Genomic DNA, 27177 nt, shown 5'->3' with positions numbered 1-27177 from the left:
CTTTTATTATTCCATTATTAATTTACTTTTTGTCAAAGCACTCATTATACCATATTGTAGTTGCCTGTTTACCTATATATTCTATTAGTTTGAATTGGAAACTTCCAGGTCCTAATACATGATATCCTTTTGGTAAATAGAATAAATTAATTAATTAACTTCCAGGTCCTAATACGTGATAGCCTTTTGGTAAATAGAATAAATTAATTAATTTTGACCTGGGCGCAGTGGCTCACACCTGTAATCCCAGCACGTCAGGAGGCCGAGGTGGATGGATCACTTGAGGTCAGGAGTTCGAGACCAACCTAGCCAATACGGTGACACGATATGTCTACTAAAAATACAAAAATCAGCAGGGCATAGTGGTGCACGCCTGTAATCCCAGCTACTTGAGAGGCTGAGGCACGAGAGTCGCTTGAATTTGGAAGGTGGAGGTCACAGTGAGCCAAGATTGCCCCACTGCACTCCAACCTGGGTAACAGAGCAAGACTCGGTCTCAAAAAAAAAAAATTTTTTTTTTGGCTGGGCGCGGTGGCTCATGCCTGTAATCCCAGCACTCTGGGAGGCCGAGGCAGACGGATCACAAGGTCAGGAGATCGAGACCATCCTGGCTAACACAGTGAAACCCTGTCTCTACTAAAAAATACAAAAAATTAGCCTGGCGCGGTGGCGGGCACCTGTAGTCCCAGCTAACCGGGAGACTGAGGCAGGAGAATGGCGTGAACTCGGGAGGCGGAGCTGGCAGTGAGCCGAGATGGCACCACTGCACTCCAGCCTGGGCGACAGAGCAAGACTCCGTCTAAAAAAAAAAAAAAAAAAAAATTTTAAATGTAATACTTACTGATTTTACTGTCCACCAGATGACTTGCTAGGCACTAAAAATGACACAAAAATAAATCTCAGTTCCTGCCTGAATTTACTTATCATTTTACTCATGATGTTTAAGAAAATATCAAGTTAAATGAGGCCCAATAGCCATCCAATGAGTTCCTTAAAATTCCATGCCCAGGGTGGGCACGTTGGCTCACACCTGTAATCCTAGCACTTTGGGAGGCCAAGGTGGGCAGATCATCTGAGGTCAGGAGTTCAAGACCAGCCTGACCAACATGGAGAAACCCCGTCTCTACTCAAAATACAAAATTAGCCAGGTATGGTGGCGCATGCCTACAATCCCAGCTACTCAGGAAGGCTGACGCAAGAGAAGCGCTTGAACCCAGGAGGCAGAGATTGCAGTGTGCCAAGATCACGCCACTGCACTCCAGCCTGCACAACAAGAGCAAAACTCAGTCTAAAAAAAAAAGAAAAAAACACATTCCATGCCCAAATGTGAATCTGATAGCAAAATAAGCTGTATTATTTAATGCATTAAAATAAAATATAAGCTTGAAATGCCAGGCACAGAAAATGATAGCAAGTCACCAAATATAGTATCTTTCTTCAAGTTAGTTCCTCATTTACATCCATCTCACATCTCACATCCATCTCTAGAAACAAAAATCACAAACTGTCTAGAAGTTCATTCATTTTTAAATACTTTGGATACTTACTTGGAGATCACCCAAAGTTTTAAATGACACAATTCTTTAATAGCATAAGAGATCTCCTTACTTGGTACATGTGTTCTGATCCAACTTTCCTAGAATGCCTGTTCAGTTTCAAACAAGTTTCATTAAATATTGAAATATTGAATATTCCATCATCTTCTAAGAGATCATCTTCTAAAAGACAAGAGAGAAACTTATAGTTTGCACCAAATTAGCAAAATGCATCACAACTGAATGCAAGTGAAACTCTGACACCTTAAGAGAGCCAATTGGGTGTTTAACAGGAATAATATTAAATCTGGCATCAATGGACTTATCTTCAAGTCCTGGCTCTCCAACTTCTCAATTGTAATTACCTTAGCTAAGTCACTGAACCTCAGTCTCCCTGTTTGTAAAATCAAGTAATTCAGCTTGCTTTTCTTATGTCACAGGCTGCTTAGATAAGCAAATGAAACATTTAATAATTGCTGTAAATTAATAAAGAAAGCTGTGATATTTTTAGAAAGTTAATCCTGTCACTTGGATTGTCCATAGTAAAATGTCGTAAAGGTAAGCATAGCAGTAGCCAGAAAGTCTGAGAATAAGGAAAGTGGCAAATAAAAATCAAAGCCTATAGATTTAAACTCTCAGAGCAAGTGCTTTCCAACCTAGAAAATAACCAGAAAGTAGATGACCAAGCAAGAGGAAATTTGCTTTCACAGCAGACAGTATTTCAAGAGCTACTCAGCTGAGTACTAAGGCAATAAAATAATCAGAAAGCAGACTTGTTTTAACCATTGTACAGAAAAAAAGTGATTTCATACCTCCTGCAGTCAAATTCATTCTTACAATGTTCTATTTTCTTAATGTAGTCTAAAAGGATAGATTTGTTACTAATGAATTAAAGAAACAACAGAGTCAGGAATAACATCAGTGATTTTCAAGAAAAAGTATATTTCCTAACAAACAAGACTGTACTTTTTCTACCAATGGGAAAGGTGTAAATGTCTACCAAAGAGAAGCTATTTTATAACTACCTTTAATGTGTATTTCTCCTGTGGGAGTTTCTGCTACCTAAGAATGAGAACAATAAATTATTTTAGTCAAGATCAGAATTGTCCACAGCATTTTCAATATCACTGACATATTCAGCACAAGGCAACTAGCTGGGGAAAATATTCCTGCCTATAATTGGAAAGTGTAGAAAGATGGTTATGAGAGAGAATTTGAAGAGCTATCATATGTGCTCTCCTTTGTCTTCACAATTTTTATTTAACAGATTTCATAAGGACATCAGAAATGAAAATGGTCACATGTATGCACGCGATTTTGAGGAACACCAAGTGTCTGCATGTAAGAAATGCATGTATGTAAGAAATACCACATAAAGCTTCTGTCTCTGTACAGGCAGAACAGAAGCAGAAGTACTATCTGCACAGTTCACATCTCAATATGATTTTCACATAAGATAGTCATTATCGTCTGAATTCAGGGGAAGATGGCAATGTGAACAAAGGCATCTGGCTCCCACTTCCCACGCCCAAGCCTGACAGAAGTGATGGAGAATAAGTAAAAATGGGTCAAAATTTGCATCTGGGTTGGAAAGAAGGGTCGGTTGCCATACACAAGGCGGAAACATGAAGACATTTCAGCTTAGCACAGTATGGAAGAGCCCGGGCTAAAGAAAGACCCTAAGACCTACTGTGCAACCTGGCTTCCAAGCAAAGGAATGTAGTCCCAAAGTTTCAAAAGAAAGAACTGGAGGAGAACTAGAGCCCATGGAAAAATCAAGACAGGTCACAGGACAAATCAATGACCCATGCTCTATCTGGAGCCATTTAGCCCAGTGGTTCCCAAACTGCACATCAGAATCACCCAGACATCTGCAGATTTGAAGTAATGCTTTGACATCTGTATTTTTTTAAGAGCTCACCTGACAATTCTTCTCTCTCTCTCTTTTTTTAAACAGGGTCTCACTCTGTCACCCTGACTACACTGCAACCTCCACCTCCTGGGCTCAAGCAATCCTCCCACCTCAGCCTCCTGAGTAGCTAGGACTATAGGCATACACCACCAAGCCCAGCTAATTTGGGGGGTTTCTTTTGTAGAAATAGGGTTTCACCATGTCCCCAGGCTGGTTTCAAACTCCGGGACTCAAGCCATCCACCTGCCTCAGTCTCCCAAAGTGCTGGGATTACAGGCATGAACTACCACATCCCTAACCTCACCAGGCAATTCTGATAGGCAATCAGGTATATATTAAAAATAATAGTATATATACTACTATTGCTACTGCTAATAATAATAATAGTAATAATAATAATAATAGTCCTTCTTTAGCACACTGTAGATTAGTAACAGGAAAGGACTTCGAAGTAGAGGCCTCAGGACCTGAAGGTACCATCTGGCAGAGAGGCTGGGTTAACAGAAGGGGCTTGCCTCTTTCCTGCCTTGGTAGGCTGTAGTGCCATAAAGAAGCCAGGCCCAAAGCCAACAACTTCACCAATCATAGCAAAATGCTCAGAAGTAAAGCACAGGGTGGTGGGCTTTCTCACAGCTGCTGCCCAAAGGACACTGGATCACCAAACCAGCAGTAAATCCATTCATACTGAGATCTGACATAAACATACTAACATTATCCAATGGAAAGGAAGATCAAAGGGAAGGCCATCCATTTTATTATGAGGGAAATATCAGACCTAGACTGAATTTTTATCTTCTAAGGATAAATAATCCAGAAGTGTGGGAAAAAAACTGCAAAATGATTCTACAAAGAAGGAGAGGGAAGGAAAGGAAGATTGTGCTCAGGAGGCAAAGAACAAGCATATTTATAAACATGAAAATATTGATCAAAAGAATGGTAAAATTAGGTAGCATCTGTTTCATATGGTCAATAAAAATTTTTTAAATAGATTCAAACAAGAGATAAAGGATGAGATAATAAGAGAACGTGACAGCAGAGAGGAAACTGGTAGAGAGAAGCAGAAATAAAAAGGGAACTAGATGAGACCCAAAGAAAAGGAAATGAAAGTGCAACAGCAGAATTTAAAGTGCATTGGAAATGGTAAAGATAGGAAATGTCAATGCAAAAATGCATATTTGCGTAAGTGCACATAGAGAACAAACTTGTTATATATTCAAAGAAGTCAGAGGAAAAAGACTTGGACAATAAAAAGGAGAAAATGGGAAACCCATGTGGATGAACAAGCAATTCCACATAGGGGTATTTGAAGAGCAAAAAACAAACTTTTTTTTAAAAAGCAATAATCAGAGATGTAATAAAAGAAAATGTTCCTAATATATAGTTAAGCCAAATTCTAAAGACCAGAAAACTCACAGGGGGCTGGGCAAGGTGGCTCATGCCTGTAATCCCAGCACTTGGCGAGGCCAAGATGGGTGGATCACTTGAGGTCAGTCTGGCCAAAATGGTGAAACCCTGTCTCTACTAAAAATACAAAAATTATCTGGGTGTGGTGACACACGCCTGTAATCCCAGCCACTCGGGAGGCTGAGGCACGAAAATCTCTTGAGCCCAGGAGGTGAAGGTTGCAGTGAGCCAATATCACACCACTGCACTCCAGCCTGGGTGACAAAATAAGACTCAGTCTCAAAACGACAACAACAACAACAGCAACTCACAGGGTACTTGGAAAACTTAGTGCAAAACGTGAACATTTCTATCTGCTCACTACCCAAACAGAGGTTTCATGAAGGAAGAGACTTCTGTGTCACTATCAAATTCTCAATGCCTAAAAAACATCAGACACATAATAGGTGGTCAATAAACATTTGCCAGGTACATTAATAAATGATTAATGTCTTAAATTTTATGGCTAAAGAATCCTTCATGATACACAAGCTGAAAACCAAATTGCTTACATAGAATTGTTTATATTTTATTTATTTATTTGAGACAGTCTCACTCTATCACCCAGGCTGGAGTGCAGCGGTGTGATCTTGGCTCACTGCAACCTCCGCCTCCCGTGTTCAAGCAATTCTCGTGCCTAAGATTCCCGAGTAGTTGGAACTAGAGGCACACACCATCCCCACACCGGCTAATTTTGTGATTTTGGTGTTTCACCATGTTGATCCTGGCCTCAGGTGATCCGCCCACCTAAGCCTCCCAAAGTGCAGGGATTACAGGCATGAGCCACCGCACCTGGCCAGGATTTTAAAAAAAAAGAAAATCACACCTTCTTCTAACTCTTCTTTCAAAGCTTCCAGTTCCCAATGTCAATATGAAATACTTCTAGAATTCCAAGAACAAAAGTTTATGACCCAATAATTTTATCTTCAATCAAGCTCTCATTCACATGTGAAGGCAACAAAAGACATTCTCAGATCATCATGGACTCAGAAAATATCCCATTGCCTCCCTGAGGAGCAGGCAAAACACCCTACAGAGAGAGAAATAGAGATAGAGAAATAATAGAGAATGTGGTTTGAAAAGACTGTCAATAAGCACTGAAACTATTAAAACATGTACCCAAGGTTAAATCATTGCTACCAAGGTTTCTATAAATCAATATAAGAGTGAGCTCTTTGAAGAGATAATACATGTTAAAAATAAGAAACTGGTAATATAATGCCATACTAAACCAATAACCTAAGAGGAGAGAGAGGGGAAGAAATAAAAGGGAGTTTTGTAAATAAAAGGAATGCTAACTTATCTCATTCAGGGAAAAGTTAACAATATTTCAGTCTTAACACTGGTAAAAAAAAAAGAAATACACACTCAAATAGAATTTGCCTTTTTTAAATGTGATCACTTGCAGGAAAGAAAACAAAATCTATACTATCTGACTCACTGGAAAAGAAAATCTGTGTAACAAAAAGAAAACAAAAGACACAGCAAAGTAGCATTAAAAAGGGAAAAAACAGACCAGGAACAGTGGCTCACACCTGTAGTCCCAGCACTTTGAGAAGCTGAGGTGGGAGGATCCCTTGAGGCCAGGAGTTCAAGACCAGCCTGGGCAATATAGTGACACCTTGTCTTTACAAAAATTTACAAAATGAAAAAATTAAGTGATCTGCATAACTGTGGTCCCAGCTACTTGGGAGCTGAGGTAGGAGGATTGCTTGAGCCTGGAAGGTCAAGGCTGCAGTGAGCCTTGGTTGCACCACTGAACTCCAGCCTGGGCAACAGAGCTAGACCGTATCAAAAAAAAGAAAAAAAAGAAAGGAAAAAAGAGGCCAGACATGGTGGCTCACGCCTGTAGTCCCAGCTACTCGGGAGGCTAAGGCACAAGAATTGCTTAAAACCGGGAGGCCAAGGTTGCAGTGAGCCAAGATCACGCCACTGCACTCCAGCCTGGGTGACACAGCGAGATTCTGTCTCATTAATAAATAAATAAATAAATAAAAGGAAAATCATATCACAAATAAGAATGATGTAAGTTGGATAACTTATCTAATCAAAAATAAAAGTTTTCTAGAAAGGCTGTCAATACATGCTGTCTCCTAGAGTACATTTATAGCAATATTATTCAGATAGCTTTCAAGAAGGAAAAAAAGTAGACAAAGGCATATCATGCAAATGCAAGCACAAATAAATCAAGAAGACAATATTACTTTCAACATATAATTCAAGGCAAAGGTATTAAACAGGCTAAAACAAGCCATTTGTTACTAGTGAAAGAATCTATAATAAAGATATCAGTCATGAACATAAAAATCATATCAAAATGTGTGAAACAAACCAATAAGAATTTCTAAGAGGAACAGAAAATGGCAATCCATGTTAAAAATAAACAAAAAACAGAAGTACTGAATAATCTTATTAATAAAGTTGACTTAATAATAGATCTTACTCCCCTTACAGACAAACACTCTACCTTATTATCTAGCACCTACTGACATTACCAAACTTGGCCAAATGCTAAGACCCAAGAAAATGTCAATAAATACTCCAAAACATACCAAAATGTAATAAAACTAGAAAATGACAACACAGTATAAGTGTTACAAAGAAAAAATCTACCACTGTATAAAATGCTTATAATTAATTATTCAAAGGGAAAATCACAATAGTAATTATATAATGCTTTGAAAATAAGGGCAAAGAGAATACATATTAAAACACTCATAAATAATTATTCTGTCAAACAGAAAATCGGAATAGCAATTATATCATGCCTTGAAACATGTATCAATGCCTAAAGAATTCTGCCAAAGCTCAAATCTGCAAGAGAGAAAGAAACATTAAAGACTTTTATTATCAAACAGAAAAGAATGGAAATAAGTTGAATTTTGTTATGCATTCAGCTCAAGAATTTAGAAACAGAACAATATAACCAATTTAACAGAAATATGGGCTGTGCACTGTGACTCACACCTATAATCCAGTACTTGGGGAGGCGGAGGCAGGCATATCAATTGAGCCCAGAAGTCCAAGACCAGCCTGGGCAACATGGTGAAACCCTGTCTCTACAAAAAATACAAAAATTTGCCAGGCATAATGGTGCATGCTTGTAGTCCCAGCTACTTGGGAGGCTGAGGTGGGAGGATCACTTGAGCCCAGGAGGTCGAGGTTGCAGTGAGCCGTGATTGCACCACTGCATTCCAACCTGGGTGACAGAGCTGGGTGTCTAAAAAAAAAAAGAAAAGAAAGAGAGAGAGAGAGAGAGAGAGAAACATGGAGAAGGAAAAATAAAAACAAGAGGAGAAATTAGTGAGTTTGAAAAAGAACAACAATTTCAAAACCCAAGAGTTCATTCCTTGGGGAAAAAAAAATAGTAATAAAACACACAACCCAAACCAATCAACCTCTAAAAAGAGAAAGAGAACCAAACAGGAGTCAGAATAACCTGGGATTATATAACCTATAGACCCAGAGGAGATGAAATCAAATATTCCATCTGACATTCTGACAATATGTCTAATACATCAACCAAATATACATTTCTTAGAAAAATATAAAAATTGACTCAAGAAAATGTCAGAAACATAAACAGACCCAAAATCATGGAAGAAATTGACAAAGCTGTCAAAGAATCATCTCCTTAAAGGGGTGAAACTTCGATGATCTTTTGAGAAACTGTTCAACTTTAAAGGAAGGGAATAATTCCAATGTGACATAAACTATTCCAGCGGGAAAAACAATGGAAAACTTCCCAGTTCATTTTAAGGAAAATAGCGTAACTCCGATAATGAAATCAGAACAGATGTCCAGGATCTGGAGGAAAAGAATGACAACTCTTTATAATAGTGCATAAGTAAACAGAAGACTTGAGTACACACTGAGTAAATGTGGAAACATACCTTGCTCCCAGTTAGGATGGCTCAATATAAATCCTAATTCTCTCTAGATTAACTTGCAAATATAATCTAATTCCCTTTAGTCCAGAGACATTAAATAACTCAGCCATGATCAGCCAACTCTTCACTACAGAGCTAAGATGCAAAACCAGATCTGCCTGACTCCAAAGACCATGTTTTTCCCAAGGGAAAGGAACTTGAACAGGTAATTGGATATTAGTAAAAACAGCTGATGCCAAACAGCAACCTGTCATCCTCACTGAATAGTGACCGGTGAGTGATGATCTTTTAAAGACATTTCCCTATAGTAGTTTACTAATAATTTTGTAAGGCTTCTCTGATTAGTTACCATATTAATTTTATAATATCTTTGCCTACATATTATTTACTTGCAAAGAATTAATTTTGTTTTATTTATATACAAATATGAAGAGACCTAATTTGTATAATCTCATAGTTGGTTTTATATTGTTAAGATTGGCAGACTTTTTCAACTATTTCTGCTGAATCTATGTCACTTCCCAGCTACTCGGGTTAAGGTACAGTTTAAGTGGGATAGCAAACAGCTAATTAAGAACTTTCTCAACTCCCCCAGAATAATAAATGACATCAGCCAGCTGTGGTGGTTCACACCTATAATCCTAGCACTTTGGGAGGCTGAGGTGGGCAGATCACTTGAGGTCAGGAGTTTGAGATCAGCCTGGCCAATATGGTGAAACCCAGTCTCTACTAAAAACACAAAAAATAGCCAGGCGTGGTAGTGGGTGCCTGTAATCCCAGCTCCTCAGAAGGCTGAGGCAGGAGACTCGCTTGAACCTAGGAAGCAGAGATTGCAGTGAGCCAAGATAGCACCACTGCACTCCAGCCTGGGCGACAGGGCAAGACTCCATCTCAGAAAATAAATAAATAAATGACATCAATTACTTCTCAAGGTTTGTCTACAGGGTTTTTTGTTTGTTTTCTGAGACAGGGTCTTGCCCTGTCACCCAGGTTGGAGTGCAGTGGCATGATCAGAGCTCACTGCAGCCTTGAACTCTTGGGTTCAAGTGATCCTCTTGCCTCAGCCACCTGAGTAACTGGGACTATAGGCATGCATCATCACACCAGGCTAAATTTTCTTTCTTTCATTTTTGGTAGAGATGGGGATCTCATTATGTTGCTCAGGCTGACCTCAAACACCTGGCTTCAAGCACTCCTCCTCAGCCTCCCAAAGTGCAGGGATTACAGGCATGAGCCACTGTGTCCCACCTGTCTACAAAGTATTTAATTAGTCCTCATACCTCAAAACCAGAGGTTTTTTTTTTTTTAACTTACTGTAATTGTCACAATGTTTTTAAAAACCGATGTGACAATTATGTACAATGAGGTTTACTTCTACTTCTTAAAGCTCCTTCCCTCCACTCCTTTCTTCAGCTAACACCTACCCTCCTGCACCCTAGGGGTGCCCCTGCTTCCACCTCCCCACTCTCAACTTGATCCCCTTAAAGCTGCTGGGTCAGCCTCCCTGGCACCTCCTCTTTCACATGCAAGAGCAAGAAATGACTCTTTTTTTTTTTTTTTTTTTTTTTGAGACAGAGTCTTGCCTGTTGCCCAGGCAGGAGTGCAGTGGCACTATCTCGGCTCACTCACTGCAACCTCTGCCCCCTGGGTCCAAGTGATTCCTGTGCCTCAGCCTCCCGAGTTGCTGGGACTGCAGGCGTGCACCACCACACCCAGCTAAGTTTTTCTATTTCTAGTAGAGATATGGTTTTGCCATGTTGGCCACGCTGGTCTGGAGCTCCTGACCTCAAGTGATCCGCCTGCTTCAGCCTCCCAAAGTGCTGGGATTATAGGCATGAGCCACCACGCCTGGCCAGAAATGACTTTTGAGTTTACTGCCAAAGATAAGCCACATGGCTACCCTCTGTTGCCTTGGGTATTTGAGAGTGGACTGATCATCACCTAATGTTCTCCTTTTAAATGCCTTTTTGTTACTTGCCACCTCTCCCTGAGGGCTCAGCTGAGAAAAAATACCCCAGAGCCCATTCAGCCTGGTACCAAGAGGATACGGATCTCTTGACCTGCTCTAGTTCTACGGCTGGAGCAACTACGTCTGAGTATAAATCTCAGAAAGCAAATAGGAGCTCTCCGGCCCAACTGATTCTGCAGCATACTTCCCCACATTCTGGGCTTAGCATTTTCTAGGAGGAAATGAGACTTCACCTCCACCTACCAGCTATCTGGAAACCAATGACGGCTGGCACAGAGCGCCTGGGAGGTGCTGTGGAGATGTTCACGGTATAGTTGGTGCCTGGGTACAGGGCTAGGCACACTTCTGGGGTCCTGCTGTCTGTGGTCAAGTTGACTGTCTCCTCATGAACTGATTCCACAGGGTCCAACCGTTGTCCTTTTATGGATATCTTTGAGAGGAAAAGACAAGAGAACCCCCTATGACTCCAGTCAAAACAGTCCAGAATTTGTGGTGCTGGAGCCCATTCTCCTGCTATTCCATTTTATACTGCGCTGCTCAGCCAGGGAGCATTCATAAGGTAAACCTCTGCTACCAGTATCTGCTGATAAAGTCTGATCAGCCCGGTGAATATTAAACCCCCAGAAGAGACATAAATGAGCAATCTCCCTAGGAAGTGCTCTCCTGCACACGAATGATCAAATGGAGACAACTGCAACCTGAGGACCATTGGCTGCACTCTGTCACCAAGTCAGCAGACGCTCCCGGGCTTGCTCTGGGGGCGTGAAATACAAGCGCTTGGAAACAAGCAATCGTGAGGATGCCAAATATAAACGCATCCCCCACACATGCACCCTGCTGAATGACAAACATGTTAAACACGAAATGCAAAATAACTAACTAATACAGATATCTTCAAAAATTCCGTCCACTCTTTTTAAATGACAATGGGATCAGAAAGCAGTTAGACTGAGGCCAGGTGCGGTGGCTCATGCCTATAATCCCAGCACTCTGGGAGGCCGAGGTAGGTGGATCACCTGAAGTCAGAAGTTCGAGACCAGCCTGGCCAACATGGTGAAACCCCATCTCTACTGAAAATACAAAAAATTAGCCAAGCATGGTGGTGCACACCTGTAATACCAGCTATTTAGGAGGCTGAGGCAGGAGAATCACTTGAACCCAGGAGGCTGAGGTTGCAGTGAGCCAAGATCCCACCACTGCACTCCAGCCTGGGCAACAGAGTGAGACTGTCAAAAAAAAAAAAAAAAAAAAAAAAAAAAAGCAATTAGATTGAAAAGCTCTCACAGAAGCAAGTCCCTCTGACTCATATTCCCATGGGTGACGTGTCTGTCCTAGCAGGAAGAAGTAGATCGTTTTACTTACCACATATGTGACCTGGGGGTTTATTCTTCCTAAGTTGATGTGCCATCTCACACAGGTATCATTAAACACTGATACATCATCAATTTTTGTCAGGATTTCTAAAAGAGAAAAAGGCAGTCGACTCACAAAATGCATCAATGGGCTTTAGGAAAATTCTGAAGGAGATCAGTCTATCTGCACAGCTGGTATCTCTGCTGGTCACCATTCATCCTCAGAGGTGGACACTGAGTCAGGCAATACAAGCTCTCCCAAGCCAATCACCCAACTTCTCTTCATCAGGAATGAGCATGGCCCATTACCTGACTTAGAGGGAAAGGAAAGATTCCTGCTTGGGTATAGGTCAGAATTCCAACCTGTGATTCACTTGACAGGCCACTGATGCCACTGGCATTCCACTCGGGTAGAATGGAACGAGGCCCAGAACTGGGTCCTGAGTGAGACCTTCCCTGCAATTGCACAGGTGAGACCTGCTTCCACCTTTCTCTTCCCAGCAGGATGGTGGGAAGCTCCTTCAAGTCACTGCTATCCCAAGGGGGGAAATGGCATGTCTCACCACCCAGGACCATGCCTCAGAAACAGGTTGGGGCAAACTAAAGAAATTCTCCACAAGGTTCCTAGGTACTTCTGGCACTCCTGTAACTGAAGCTATTTAATCTTCTTTTATCAGGAGGCCACAGATTCCTCTGGGTTGTTCTGCTTCTTTTAAATATTCTGCATGTATTCCAGGTAATGAATTTAGCAATGTGGGAAACCATATGAAGGCCTTGGTTCCCCGAGGCAACATAGTTTTCAACAGTCCCAGTCAACCCTCAAGTGGTTGTTGAGACAGGAAGAAGGAAAGGGGATCTAGCTTTTTATTTCTTTGAAATCAAATTTCCAGCCGGGTGCAGTGGCTCACACCTGTAATCCCAGCACTTTGGGAGGTCAAGGTTGGCAGATTACCTGAGCTCAGAAGTTTGAGACCAGCCTGGACAACATAGTGAAACCCCATCTCTACTAAAAATACAAAACTTAGAGAGGTGTGGTGGCACGTGCCTGTAATCTCAACTACTTTTGAGGCTGAGGCAGGAGAATGGCTTGAACCTGGGAGGCAGAGGTTGCAGTAAGCTGAGATTGCACCATTGCACTCCAGCCTGGGTGACAGCGCAAAACTCCAACTCAAAAATAGTAAAATAAAATAAACTCCCTACACACAAGTAATCTACTTGCAAATGATATGATCTTATATATTTCTATATATAAAACTCTAAGGAATCCACACCAAAACAAGTATTAGAGCTGAGAAAGGAGGTCAGTGAGGTTGCGGAATACAATGCCAATGTACAAAAATCTATTGTATTTCTATACACTAGCAATGAGCAGTCCAAAGATGAAATTAAGAAAATGATTTCATTTACAATACTATCAAAAACAAACAGGCCTGGCACAATGGCTCACACCTGTAATCCCAGCACTTTGGGAGGCCAAGGCAGGTTGGTCACCTGAGGTCAGGAGTTCGTGACCAGCCTGGCTAACATGGCGAAATCCCGTCTCTACTAAAAATACAAAAATTAGCCAGGCGCAGTGGCGCATGCCTGTAGTCCCAGCGACTTGGGAGGCTGAGGCAGGAGAATCACTTGAACCCGGGAAGCAGAGGTTGCAGTGAGCCAAGATCCTGCCACTGCACTCCAGCCTGGGTGACAGAGTGAGACTCCATCTCAAAAACAAAAACAAAAACAAACAAACAAAATTCCTGCAGACAGAAGCTATCATACAATTATTCCCGGAGAAAATTATCCTCATGTCACCAAAATTGGATATTCCACAGCCCCAGTTCAAGCCTTCCCATTGAAGCAGACACCTCTTAAGAACTCCTCAACCTCTCTCAGCTTCCCCTGCTCCTTGTCCCATCCCTGCATGGGTTTTGACAACATGACCAGGTCTTGCCTCCTATTCTGGGGCTTCCCTGCTGTGGCACCCACACTCCAGCACATGCCATCTGGAAGTGCAGGGGAGTTAAAATCCCATGGGGACAGGAGCTGGTAGATAAATCCCTCCTCCTTTCTTTTCTCTGAAGGGCTGTCCAACAAAGACTTCGTTTCTTCAGCGTCTAAGGACACTGTCACACAGATGGGGTAATGCCTGCCCTCTGTGGAGACCAGTACAATCAGGCATCATACGCTGACTCTCCTTCTTTCCCTGCTTTACTGCCTTGGTTCCCACTCCTGATGCCTGGGATTTGATTCTCTACTGCATAATAAATATAAACCCAATGAAAGGCTCCCATCTAGGAAGAGCGAGAAAGCTAATTCTCCATCTCAGAAAATGGCTCTCCACAACTCAGCTGCTGTTTCTCCCTTCTAGTAAATATCTTCGCAGTCTCCAAGTGCAAAAGGAAGCCTGCACCTCAGGTACCTGTAGGGCCAACCCTCTTCTCCTGTACTCAGAACCAATGCTAGCTTTGGATTGACCCAGATCTATTGATCTCTCTGCCCAAATAAGAGTTTATATCTTTACTAAATCATCCCTTTGGCAACAATGCCTAGATTCTGTGTCCCACATGACCTGGTCTTGGGTAAGCCCACAGCTGTCTGCAGCATTCCTGGATCTCCATATTAGTATTTCTCCCTAGAACACACACAAATTGAAATCAAATAAATACTCCAATTGTGGGCCAGGTGGGTGCGGTGGCTTACGCCTGTAATTCTAGCACTTTGGGAGGCTGAGATGGGCACATCACTTGAGGTCAGGAGTTCGAGACCAGCCTGGACAACATGGCGAAACCCTGTCTCTACTAAAAGTACAAAAAATTAGCCAGGCGTGGTGGTACACACCTGTAATTCCAGCTACTTGGGAGACTGAGGCACAAGAATCACTTGAACCCAGGAGGCAGAGGTTGCAATGGGCCAAGATTGTGCCACTGCACTGCAGCCTGGGCAACAGAATGAGACTCCATTGCAAAAAAAAAGAAAGAAAGAAAAGAGAAAAAAAAGAAATACTCCAATTATGAGCATGGGTACCCTAAGAGACACAATGACCTTATCAGTTCACCCCCTTGGGTAGCATAAAGGTGATGTTGGTACTACTCTTTTATCAGCCTGAACAAGCCCCAGATATTTCTGGCCTCCACCCTCTTTGCTGCCCTTCAAAGCCCCAGAGCTCTTGGCGTCTCTGATCACTCACACATCCCTTTGATGCTAACTCACCACCTGGTCCAGAAAGAAAAGGCACCAGCCCAGCCCTCATCTTCTCTCTGAGTTGCCAGCAAAGCAAATTTCCTTCTTACTCTCAGTTCCTTTGTCATCCAAGCAGAGATTAGAAAGGAGTTTTCTTTCTTGTCCTTCCTTCTTGCTCATTCACTATGACAACTGTAAATGGCATCTCAAAGATGCCATCTGCCTCCAGCCTGTGCCATGCTCTCTGCACAGATGGGACCCAGATCCAATTATAGGGGTGTCAGATATTTCATCCCAGGGAGCAGTTTAACAAAGTTTGGTTGCTTTTCCCTCCAGGTGCCTACAAATTAGTTGGAAAGACTCCTTTATAAATGAATCAGATATTCAACATCTACATTAATGCTGCCCTTTGAATGGAGACTATATGCCCTCATTCCAATAGTGCTGATAACTGAAAACATTTCTGGAAGTCCTCTTTGGAGCTGTCCCGGAGCTCTTTCATTCCCTGCTCACTACTAACTGAATGGCTATCAAATGCCAAGCATCCTGCCACTCCAGGCACTGGGCTGTGACGATGTTATCTGCTGACTATGTAGGGAAAAACTACTCTTAAAAGTCATGGATCTGTTAATGGTAGTTGAAGGTACGGTTGCAGGTGGAAACTGGCAACCAGAGGAAAAAGGCAATGCAGAAGAGAGGCAGGAGGCTGGTAGAGTGACTGATGTCTAGGAAGGAAAGGAAGAACTTGAAAGAGTGTCTCTCAGCCTTCCAAGGCCAGGCACAGTAGCTGACACCTGTAATCTCAGCACTTTGAGAGGCCGAGGTGGGCAGATTACTTGAGGCCAGAAATTCGAGACCAGCCTGGCCAACATGGCGAAAACACGTCTCTACTAAAAATATAGAAATTAGCCAGGTGTGGTGGTGCACACCTGTAATCCCAGCTACTCGGGAGGCTGAGAATCACTTGACTCTGGGAGGCAGAGGTTGCAGTGAGCTGAGATTGTGCCACTGCACTCCAGCCTAGGTGATACAACAAGACTCTGTCCCTAAAAAATAAAAATAAAAATAATTTCTTTAAGCAAATTATCAGCCTTCCTTCCCACCAGTCCCCCACAGCCTCCTCATTCCCTAGCCAAGAAGGGCCTGGAGCAGTTCAAGGCAGTGGGCACAAGCTCCATCTCCCCCTCTCCTCTCACATGGCCCTTCTCCCCTGCTGGACTGCCCACAGCATCAGGATTAGATCTGAGGTTTGATTTTGGGTAGAGGTGGGAAGAGCAGGCCCTTGTCCTGTCTAGCGGTCTTTTATTTTTTTTTTATTTTATATTTTTTTGAGACAGAGTCTCGCTCGTCGCCCAGGCTGAAATGCAGTGGCGCGATCTCAGCTCACTGCAAGCTCTGCCTCCTGGGTTCATACCATTCTCCTGCCTCAGCCTCCAGAGTAGCTGGGACTACAGGTGCCCGTCACCACACCCAGCTAATTTTTTGTATTTTTGGTAGAGATGGGGTTTCACCGTGTTAGCCAGGATGGTCTCAATCTCCTGACCTCATGATCCGCCCGCCTCGGCCTCCCAAAGTGCTGGGATTACAGGCGTGAGCCACCGTGCCTGGCTAGTGGTCTTTTAAACAGAGCCCTCTCTGGCTTAAAAGAAGGAGGCCCACATAGCATCCAGCTGAACTCTCATTGGATTTGGGGAAAGAAAGCCTCAGTGGGTGATAAAGTAAGTGCCTTTGTTTTGTGTGTGTGTGTGTGTGTACACATACATATATATATAATGTTATGTATATATAGATAGGTATAGATATATATAATGTTACGTATTTTGATATTTTGTTAGCATCTAGTATTTCTGTGTGTGGTACTTATTACATTAACTAAATATGTAAATCTTTATATAATAACTACCTCTCCTGAATGTAACTTTACAATGGCAAAGACCATGTTTCTCTCTCTATCCTCAGGTCCTAGTATAGTGCCTTAAATATAGATATTAAAAATATGTATTATTTGGTTGACCAGTTGAATGGATGGATAAATGAGCCACAATATTAAATGTCGTGGAAAGGTTGAGAAGGATGAGAGCTGAAACTGGAACATGAAGTTGGCAGTTAGGTGGTCATCAGTCACCTTGGTGAGATGCTACAGTGAAGTGGGGGTGTTCGATGCCTGGTGTCCCCCCAGTAAGCTGAGAAGAGCATTGGAGGGGAGGGAACGAGACAGTGAGCCCAGACTACTCTTTCAGAAATCCCACTGTGCAAGGATAGGGGCTGGTCTAGTGTACTCCCTTGGTTTACAATTTTATATCCTTTTTCTTTATTTCTGGAAACAGCAAAAGGTCATACAGAATAAATCCAGGTGACCCAAACAGATGGTCAAGCGAGCTCAGTATCATTTCTAGTCAAAACAGCATCTGATTTCAAAAGGAATGTAACTGATCTTCTAATACGGCTCATAAACTACCTCCAAAGGCCATTCTCAAACAGGATTCCAAGGCAAACACATGATAACGGCAGCACCACAGAAATCAGGGTATGGCTTCCCACAGTGGCTACTTGAATAAATGTGTGTTTGGCTATAAAAGTTTTAATGTGTTTCCTTTCTTTGTTTGAAGTCTTAGATTCACATAAAATAAGTAGAAGTAGCATGGCTTAGAGTACGTCAGTGTAAAATATATTGCACACTTTGGGATGATTTTTGGTGGTACACAAATACTTTTTTTTTTTTTTTTTTTGGAGACGGAGTCTTGCACTGTCACCTAGGATGGAGTGCAGTGGCGTGTTCTCAGCTCACTACAACCTCTGCCTCCTGAGTTCAAGCAATCCTCGGCCTCAGCCTCCCGAGTAGCTGGGACTACAGGCATGTGCCACCACACCCAGCTAATTTTTGTATCTTTAGTAGAGGCAGAATCTCACCATGTTGGCCAGGCTGGTCTCAAACTCCTGACCTCAGGTGATCCACCCCCCTCATCCTCCCAAAGTGCTGGGATTACAGGCGTGAGCCACCGCGCCCAGCCAGGAATACATTTTTATCTGTTCGCTATGTATCGGTTTTTGTGTATATCAGAAAAATACACCTACTTCATCGGACTCATGAGATCACATATATTATCCTTAATAAATTTGAATTATAAGTTTAAGGTTATATTGTTTAAGGAAACATTCTAAGTAAATAATACTCTTATTATGTCCAACATTGTGTCAGGGTGGTATACAAATAATTCAAGCTTGGAAGACGCTGATGTAGGAGAAAGAATGTGGGCTTTCTGGGCTTACAGGCCTCAGTTCAAATCCTGGCTCTCCCATTTGCTAATTATTGAGTGACCAGTAAAAGTCATTTAACCTTTATGAGTCTCAGATTACTCATCTATGAAATGAAAATAACAAAGCTTACTTCAAAAGAGTTTTAAGAGGATGAAATGAAATCGAGCACTAAGGCCCCTGGTTGAGCCATATACATTCATGCTCAGCCAGCAGTAGCTATAATGCTCGATGGTCCAAACCTCATTCACATATTCCAATACATCTGACCATGTGGCTATTTATGTAAATGTATCCATCTATTCCAGCTGACCTTTCTGTTCCATCTGAAATGTGTATGGCTGCAAGTGAGCACCCAGTGGCCGGAGAAGAGGGTCACCAGCCAAACAGAAGGGACACAGGCTAACAGTGTCCTGGAGGCATCTGAGCAGTGCCCAGAGCAGTTTAGGGGCACAGAAAGGATCCTAGCGATAAACAGCCTCTGTCCCAGCAGAGATGTTACCCTTCCGAGATCGTGGAGTGAGTGAGCGTCAGCCTTATAATCATTAACCCAGATTCTAAACATGAAAAGCCAAATGGCCTGTGCAGAATGAAAGCCAGGGAAAGTCTTATCAAGAATGAATCAGTCTCTTTGATCTTGAGGTAAACTGACTCATTAACATCAAGCTTCCACCTGGGGTTTTTCCAGACACTAAAGTGATTGCCTAATTCCCAGCTGTCTGGAGTTTCCAGTCCAAACTGGCCTTGCAGGGGGTGGGAAAAAAAAGTCCCACCATCTTGATAGAGCTCACACCTCATTAAAAGCACATACGGATTTGTGCTACTAATCCAAAAGACTAGTCAAAAATATTTTTAAAGGTAATTAAAAACAACCCGGGTAAAGATAAATTATTCTACCCAGTTTGGGACTAAACATATAAGTACAGGAAGATAAACAGTGAAAACAGGACAGAGGTAGGAGGCATTCAGAGAGAAGCAGAAAAGTAGAAAAAGATGAGAGGGGAAGCCAAAAGTGAATATTAAGAAAGGGAAATATAAAATACACACAGGCAGGAGGATGGCTTGAGGCTAGCAGTTTGAGACCAACCTAGGCAACATAGTGAGACCCCTGTCTCTATAAAAAAATTTTTAAAAATTTAGCCACGCATGGTGGCTCATGTCTGTAGTCCCAGCTGCTTGGGAGGCTGAGGCAGAAGGATAGCTTGAGCCCAGGAGTTTGAGGCTGTGGTTAGCTGTGATCACTGCACTTCAACCTGGGTGACAGAGTGAGACACCATCTCCAACAACAACAACAACAACAACAAATACACAGAGACAGTTGGGATGAGGGGAGTGAAGAAATAGGTAAAAAGTGAAAAACAGGGAAAAGAAAAAAGAAGAGGGGTAGCTGAGGAAGAGCCATGGTAATCAGCAGCGCTCACTACATTTCCAGAAGCCTCTCCTACCTACCCACCCAGAGATCATCTGCACTGCACCATGAATTAATCATCATGTAAATCATCCCCTTTATCTGCGGAAATTGAATTTAGCTGCCAATCCTGATTGAGGGCATAAAGGCCTCCTCACAGAAAGATCACAGCTCTCAGGGAAAATGCCTTTTCTTTCCTTAAATCAAAGCTCGCATAAACCCATGGAAACAGCTGCAGCTGGAGCCACAGACTTTGTGAAAGGTAGCAGGCTGAGGACGGTAATTATAATTAGCAGTTACATAACATGTTTGTTCTTCAAAGTGCTCTACAAGCATCAGCTAATTAATAGCTTACTATGCCCCATGCAGATCCACTGGTTTTTCACGCGGTGACTAATTCTTATACCCCCATTGACTGCTGAATGGTGGAGGCAGAGCAGCTTGAGCAATGAAGCAAATGACTGAGGCTCAGAAGCTATACGCAGCTCTTACCAAGTGACTCCAGCAGTTGCTCTGTGTCAGAAATACTTCCCCAAAACGTTGAATTCAGCATTCCAGGAGGCAGCTACCTCACTTCCTCCAAATAACTGTTGGAGGTGCTTTTGCAAATGCCATGATAGGTTGGAGTGACCATCAGTCTAGTCCAGCATGGCATTAGCTCTAATTACTAAGACTGGAACCCTAGAGTCTTTGGTATCGGTTACACATTTGCCCTTGCTCCTCTGTGCAGGCTGGGCAAGTCAATGAGACTTCTCTAAGAGAAGACTGCATTATATCTCTGGGTTCTCATCCAGCTCTACCCTTCTTTGTTTTTCCGATGGCAGTCTCTGGCCTACGTCCTCTTGAATTCATGATGGAGGAATTGCATGGCACACACAGGGCCTCAACAGCAGAGCTGAGCTTTCCATCTATTCCAAGAATGCTTTACTCAAGGATTTCAGAGGTCCAGGAACACCTTGTTACTTGTAAAACATTATATGTGTATGTGTATGTGCATATCTTTGGGGAAAAGGTCTGTTTCCCCTGTTTCACTGTAAATTCCAAGAGGGTCATGCCGACAAAGTACCTGACATATAGTGCATGCTAGATAGGTATCTATTGAGTGAATGGACAGATTTCCTCAAATCCCCATCCCCAACATAATTATGAACCATTGCCTATGGACAAATAATCCCCAGGGGCCTACATGTCTTGTTTGCTCTGGCTAGACTTTCCGATGGAAAATATTGGTGAGCAAGACCACAATTCTGCTGCTAGTCAAAGCAGAGACCCGATCAAAGCTCCTGGAGATTTCACTCTTCAGAGACCTGTCTTCAGAGCCAAGCAAGTCAACAGCCAGAAATATATTCCCAGGGACTATGCGACAATCATTTGTCATACCTTCTCATCAACCATCACAAATGGTAAGAATCATTGCCTTTTCTCACCTTGTCCCTCGGAGGCAGAGGTGTGAAATGAATCATGTAGAAGTGCACGCTTCTGATTCATGAGAAGATCTTCATGTGACGCTAACAACTTTAGGAAAAAGACCAAGTGCATGGTGTTTTCAGTTTTCTAAAATGTGCCCCACAGATTATCTTATTCGATTCCTTTTCAACACTCTTTGAAGTAAGAAAAACAGATTTTATTTCCTTCTTTTATAGATGAGGAAACTGAGGCTCAGAATGCCTCACCTAATGACACACAGCCAATATATGGCATTGCTAGAATATGAACTGAAGTCTCAAAACTCCTTTTTTTATTGAGACAGAGTCTCACTCTATTCCCCAGGCTGGAGTGCAGGGACATGATCTTGGCTCACAACTGTCTCCTGGGTTCGAGCAATTCTCCTGCGTCAGCCATCCGAGTAGTGGGGGCTACAGGTGTGCGCCGTCATACCTGGCAAATTTTTAATTTTTTGTAGAGATGGAGTCTCACTATGTCTTCCAGGCTGGTCTTGAACTCCTGGGGTCAAGCAATCCTCCTGCCTTGGCCTCTCAAAGTGCTGGGATTACAGGTGTGAGCCACTGCACCCAGCTAATTTTTATATTTTTAGTAGACATAGGGTTTTGCCATGTTGGCCAGGCTGGTCTTGAACTCCTGACCTCAAGTGATCTACCTGCCTCAGCCTCCCAAAGTGCAGAGATTACAGGCATGAGCCACTGCACCAGGCTTCAAAACTCGTTTTCACCAGCAATTCCACTTCTGTGTATATATCCAAAAGAATTGAAAACAGGGTCTCAAAGAGATATTTGTACACACATTTCATAGCAGCATTATTCATCATAGCCGAAAGATGGAACATACCCAAGTGTCCATCAACAGATGAATGGATAAACAAAATGTGGGATACTTATATAATGGACTATTAGCCTTAAGAAAGGAAATGTTGACACATGCTACAACATGGATGTATCTTAAAGACATTATGCTTAGTGAAATAAGCCAGTCTCAAATGGACAAGTACCATATGAGATACCTACAGTAGTCAAATTCACAAGAGACAGAAAGTAGAAGGGTGACATTCCAGGGCTGTGGGGAGGGGCAAATGGGGAGTTGTTGTTTAATGGGTATAAAGTTTCTGTTCTGCAAGATGAGAAAGTTCTGGAGATTGGTTGTGCAACAACATGAGTATACATAAACAAACACTACTGAACTGCACACTTAAAAACAGTTCAGATGGTGTATTCATCAGTTTCATGTTGCTATAAAGGAATACCTGAGACCAGGTAATTTATAAAGAAAAGAGGTTTATCTGGCTCATGGTTCTGCAGGCTGTACAGGAAGCATGGCACCAGCATCTGCTTCTGGTGAGGGCCTTGGGAAGTTGATGATCATGGTAGAAGGTGAAGAGGGAGCAGGCATGTCAAACGGCAAGAGAGGGAACCAAAGAGAGAGAAGGAGGTGCCAGGCTCCCTTTAACAACTTTAACTTTTAAAGTTCTCATGTGAACTAACAGCAAGAATTCATCACCAAGGGGAGGACACAAAGCCATTCCTGAGTGATCTGGCCCCATGACCCAAACACTTCCCACCAGGCCCCACCTCCAACACTGAAGACCACATTTTGGCATGAGATATGGAGGAGAAAAACATCCAAACTATATTAGATGGTAAGCCAGGCATGGTGGCTCACACCTGTAATCCCAGCACTTTGGGAGGCCTAAGAAGGCAGATCGCTTGAGGCCTGGAGTTGGAGACCAGCCTGGGCAACGTGGTGAAACCCTGTCTCTACTTAAAATACAAAAATTAGCCAGACATGGTGGCAGGCACCTGTAATCCCAGGTACTTAGGAGGCTGAGGCACGAGAATCACTTGATCACTGTAACCTGGGAGGTGGAGGTTGCAGTGAGCTGAGATCGCGCCAGTGCACTCCAGCCTGGGTGACAAAGCAAGACTCCATTTCAAAAAAAAGAAATGAAACTATATTAGATGATAAATTTTATGTTTTATGTGTGTTAATACAATAAACATTAAAAAACCATTTTTCATCATACCACCTTTTCTCTGAAAAACAATCAACAGGTGTTAAGTTAGGAGTATGCCCCTCTGAGAAAATGGTTCATGGAGAAAAACGTCTCAGCCAGTCAAGCAGAGGGGACAGGAATCACAGCGATTTAAGGTGAGTCTCAAAAGATGGATGCATAACATTTTCCATCCAACTTATTTTTCCAATCCACCCTCTAAATCTTCAGGATTTAGCTGACAAATCTAAAGCCAGGTGCACAACCAGGTAAATAGCAGAGCTGGATGCAGTATGTAGAGTGAAGCAGCAATCAGACAGTTTTAGGCCCTCGGCTCCCACTGGATGTTTTGTTCCTGGGTAGCAGGCGCCCAGAAGAACAGAATCTGTACCTGTGCATGTTAAAGTGCTTTCTCTCCAGGTGCCTTTCTCTGTGCAAACAGAAGTGATCTTTCCTGCAGGGCTCTCAAAGCCCTCTTGACAGACATAGTGAGCCACACCGCCCAGGCTGGAGCTGTGATTTCCTACCAAGATGGCGTGCCGCATTTCTGGAGGGTTGCCACAGTTGATCTCTGCATTGGGAACCAACACAGCACTGGTTATAAGCCCTGACTTCCAACCCTACAATTCATATCTTTAAAATAAATATTTAATAGTGATAGAGGCCACTCAAACAGGAAAAGAGAAAACACTAACCCCATCAAATAATCCAATATATGTCTGAATTTAATAAAATTTCTAAACATGCACACATAGAGAATAGTCAAATTATGAGATTACTTACTTATAAAGAATTCATTGATCTATGAAATAATATATCTTAGCATTCTTTTAAATATTACAGTTCTCTGGTACATTTTACTATGCATCTTCAGATCATCAACCCCAGAGTAGATGATAATGCAATTGTAGCAATTATTGCCAATTGATTGTTAAATAGAATATATTCAAAATCTCTGAACTTTTTAAAGCAAATTAATGGAGAAAGTATTTATCTCCTAAAGATTCAACTTATATGCACCTTTCAAAGAAAAAAATCAGTTGCACAGGAGGAGATAAACCTGGAATTAAAAAATTGATATGAAATTTTTTTCCCTACAACTGACTACTAAAGGACAATTAAATATTTACAAAGAACTATCTAAAGGTAAAAGATTATGACATGACCATTCTAGACCCAGTCAAACTATACTTCACTTAAGAGCCCAAGAAAGTCATTTTTAGATATTTCAGAATTTTAAAAAATCAACCCATGTATCTTTTCTGGGAAAAAAAAATTAAAAAGATGAATCAGAACAAATATCGTAAGAATAAGTGCAGCATAGACAGGTTTTAGAAAAAACACCAAGGAACAATGAAATCAGCAAGATGTGTGGATGTCTCCATAATCCTTTAAATGTGATTGTAGAGCTTGACATAACTACTAGTAAAGGATTCTAGAACTAAACGTTGAACAATGTAAAATAATAATAAAAATAAAATTTTAAATTATTTCAATAAAACCAGAGCAGTGAGTTGAAGGGAGGAAGTAAAGCATACTAATGTTCCATATCACGCGATAGTGTTCATGGATACAACATTATTCAAGAAAGTATAATAAATATAAAATAAGATGGCTGTAATAATTTCAAATGTCACCAATAGTCCCGGTTATACCTAAACACAGAAAGAAAAAAAAAATCTGTTATTCTACGGTGAGAGAAAAATAAAAGAAAACAAGGCATTCATTCTGATTTGTGATTTTCTCCCCAATCTGTAGAAAGTCAAGAAAATTAAGCCCTCCTGACATCCAGCCTTTTTAAACAGAAGTCCTTTTATTGAGATAACAGCATTCAAACTAGAGAAAATCATATAATCTGTTCCCATATCCCCACCAGCCATCCTTGGCCTTAGAAATAGATGGCTTCTTTTAAATGAGCCTCTGATACAGAATGTGTGGATTTAATGGAATTGCACTCTTTTCCATTCCATTGTGGATGCTTGGTCTGGTGCAGGACCCCAGAGTTATTTCTAGGAGGGAGGTTTCCCAGAGCAGGATCTCATCTAATTTCCAACCCTGTCTACCTCTCATGTCCCAGGTTTGCCCACAGAGCTTTGGTTCCCTTTTCATGCATATTCACCAGACACAAGACTCCTTGGCCCTCATCATGTTTTCCCAGCATCAAACCTTTAGATGTATTTAATGGCCCAAGACATTCCAAGAATGAATATATTTGTGTGTACACAAGCAACCAACCAAAGAGATGGTTAATGTTTCATAAGACTGCCTAGTCACATTGTTGACATCTGAAACATCTTCTAATTTAAGACAGAGTTCAGTTACAGCAGGAAGTAGGGGGCCATCGCTAAAGAGGTTGGAGGTATAGGTTCGTGTACACTGAAGGTGGAATGTTAAAGTGCTCAGTGGAGAAGTCTGGGAGGGAACCCAGCGCAAGTCATTGGATTAGGGGAGAAGCACAAACACAAAAGGGATAAAAGTACAAAAGATAACTAGATTGGCTTCCATCTTGGATGTGACCAAGAATAATGGAAGGCATGATGACTTTGGTTGGGACTGCAAGACTTTTTTAAAAAATTAATACCAAATATTACCCAATTGATAATAAATCAATAACTTGTTATCTAAGGATTAAGGCTCAAAGGCTCAGGTGGATGCCCCATTAGGAAGCAGCTTGGACCTGTGGCTCTGTGAGTTCCCCATTAACAGAGCTATTCAAGTTGGACAGTCCCTCAGCAAGAGACATTTAGAGAGGATTCCAGCATGGCTTGGATTAAACGCATGGTTCTAACAGCTGTACATCTGAATCCCCTGGGAAGCTTTAGAAAAACGCACGTACTGCAGTCCCACACCCACCCAGAGATAACTCCTGTGATTCAGTAGTACTGAATTGGGTTCTTGGTATCCAAATTTCTACAAAGCTCCAAATTTGATTTTGGTGCACACCCTCAGCTGAGAATCTGAATGAAATCCTGGTACAAATGGCTACCATTTGTCATCATATGCATTCCAACAGATCATAAGTATAAAGCATTACTATTCACAATACCCATCCATGTTAAGGGTTATTTTCCCCACTGTACAGGCGAAGACAGCTCAAAATGATTGAATGATATGTTCAAAGTTACACAGGCAATTATGGGATGGCCAGGAGTTGAAGACATGTCAGTTGTATTCTTTTCCCTACACCCACAGCTTCTCAAAAGTTGGCTGGGCATGGTGGCTCACACCTGTAATCCCAGCACTTTGGGAGGCTGAGGCAGGCAGATCACTTGAGACCAGGAGTTTGAGACCAGCCTGGCCAACATGGCAAAACCTCATTTCTACCAAAAATACAAAAATTACCCAGGCGTGGTGGCATGTGCGCCTGTAATCCCAGCTACTCAGGAGACTGAGGCACAAGAATCACTTGAACCCAGGAGGCAGAGGTTGCAGTGAGCTGAGATCGTGCTACTGCACTCCAGCCTGGCCAACAGAGTGAGACTCCATCTCAAAAAGGAAAAGAAAAATGTCGTTCCAACTCTGCCCAGGCTGGAGTGCAGTGGCGCCATCACAGTTCACTGCAGCCTTGACCTCCAGGGCTCAAGAAATCCTCCCACCTCAGCCTTCCAAGGAGTTGGGACCACAGGCACGTACCACCATGCCCAGCTAATTTTTCAGTTTTTTGTAGAGACGGGATCTCTCTATATTGCCCAGGCTGGTCTCGTACTCTCAGACTCAAGCGATCTTACCGGCCTCAGCTCCAAAAAACGTTTTTTTGTTTGTTTTTTGTTTATTTTTGTTTTTGTTTGTTTGTTTGTTTGTTTTGA

At 42.1% G+C, this 27177-nt stretch overlaps 1 protein-coding gene across 6 annotated transcripts in view; it reads right to left on the bottom strand.

Moving 5' to 3' along the window:
* SUSD1 (sushi domain containing 1) overlaps nt 1-27177 on the bottom strand; it is a 136038-nt gene that overhangs the window by 61946 nt on the left and 46915 nt on the right. For all 6 annotated transcript variants that reach the window (XM_023201849.3, XM_023201859.3, XM_023201842.3 and 3 more), the window contains 4 exons: nt 23763-23942; nt 12112-12209; nt 10993-11179; nt 1609-1718 (listed from right to left, as the gene is read on the bottom strand). In XM_023201849.3, coding sequence (XP_023057617.2) covers nt 1609-1718; nt 10993-11179; nt 12112-12209; nt 23763-23942 — 575 coding nt within the window. The remainder of the gene's footprint in view (nt 1-1608; nt 1719-10992; nt 11180-12111; nt 12210-23762; nt 23943-27177) is intronic.

The sequence above is a fragment of the Piliocolobus tephrosceles genome, chromosome 14 (genome assembly GCF_002776525.5).
Source record: "Piliocolobus tephrosceles isolate RC106 chromosome 14, ASM277652v3, whole genome shotgun sequence".
Taxonomy (NCBI): domain Eukaryota; kingdom Metazoa; phylum Chordata; class Mammalia; order Primates; family Cercopithecidae; genus Piliocolobus; species Piliocolobus tephrosceles.
Note: the sequence above shows the minus strand (reverse complement) of the source record. Positions and strands in the feature narration are given on the sequence as shown.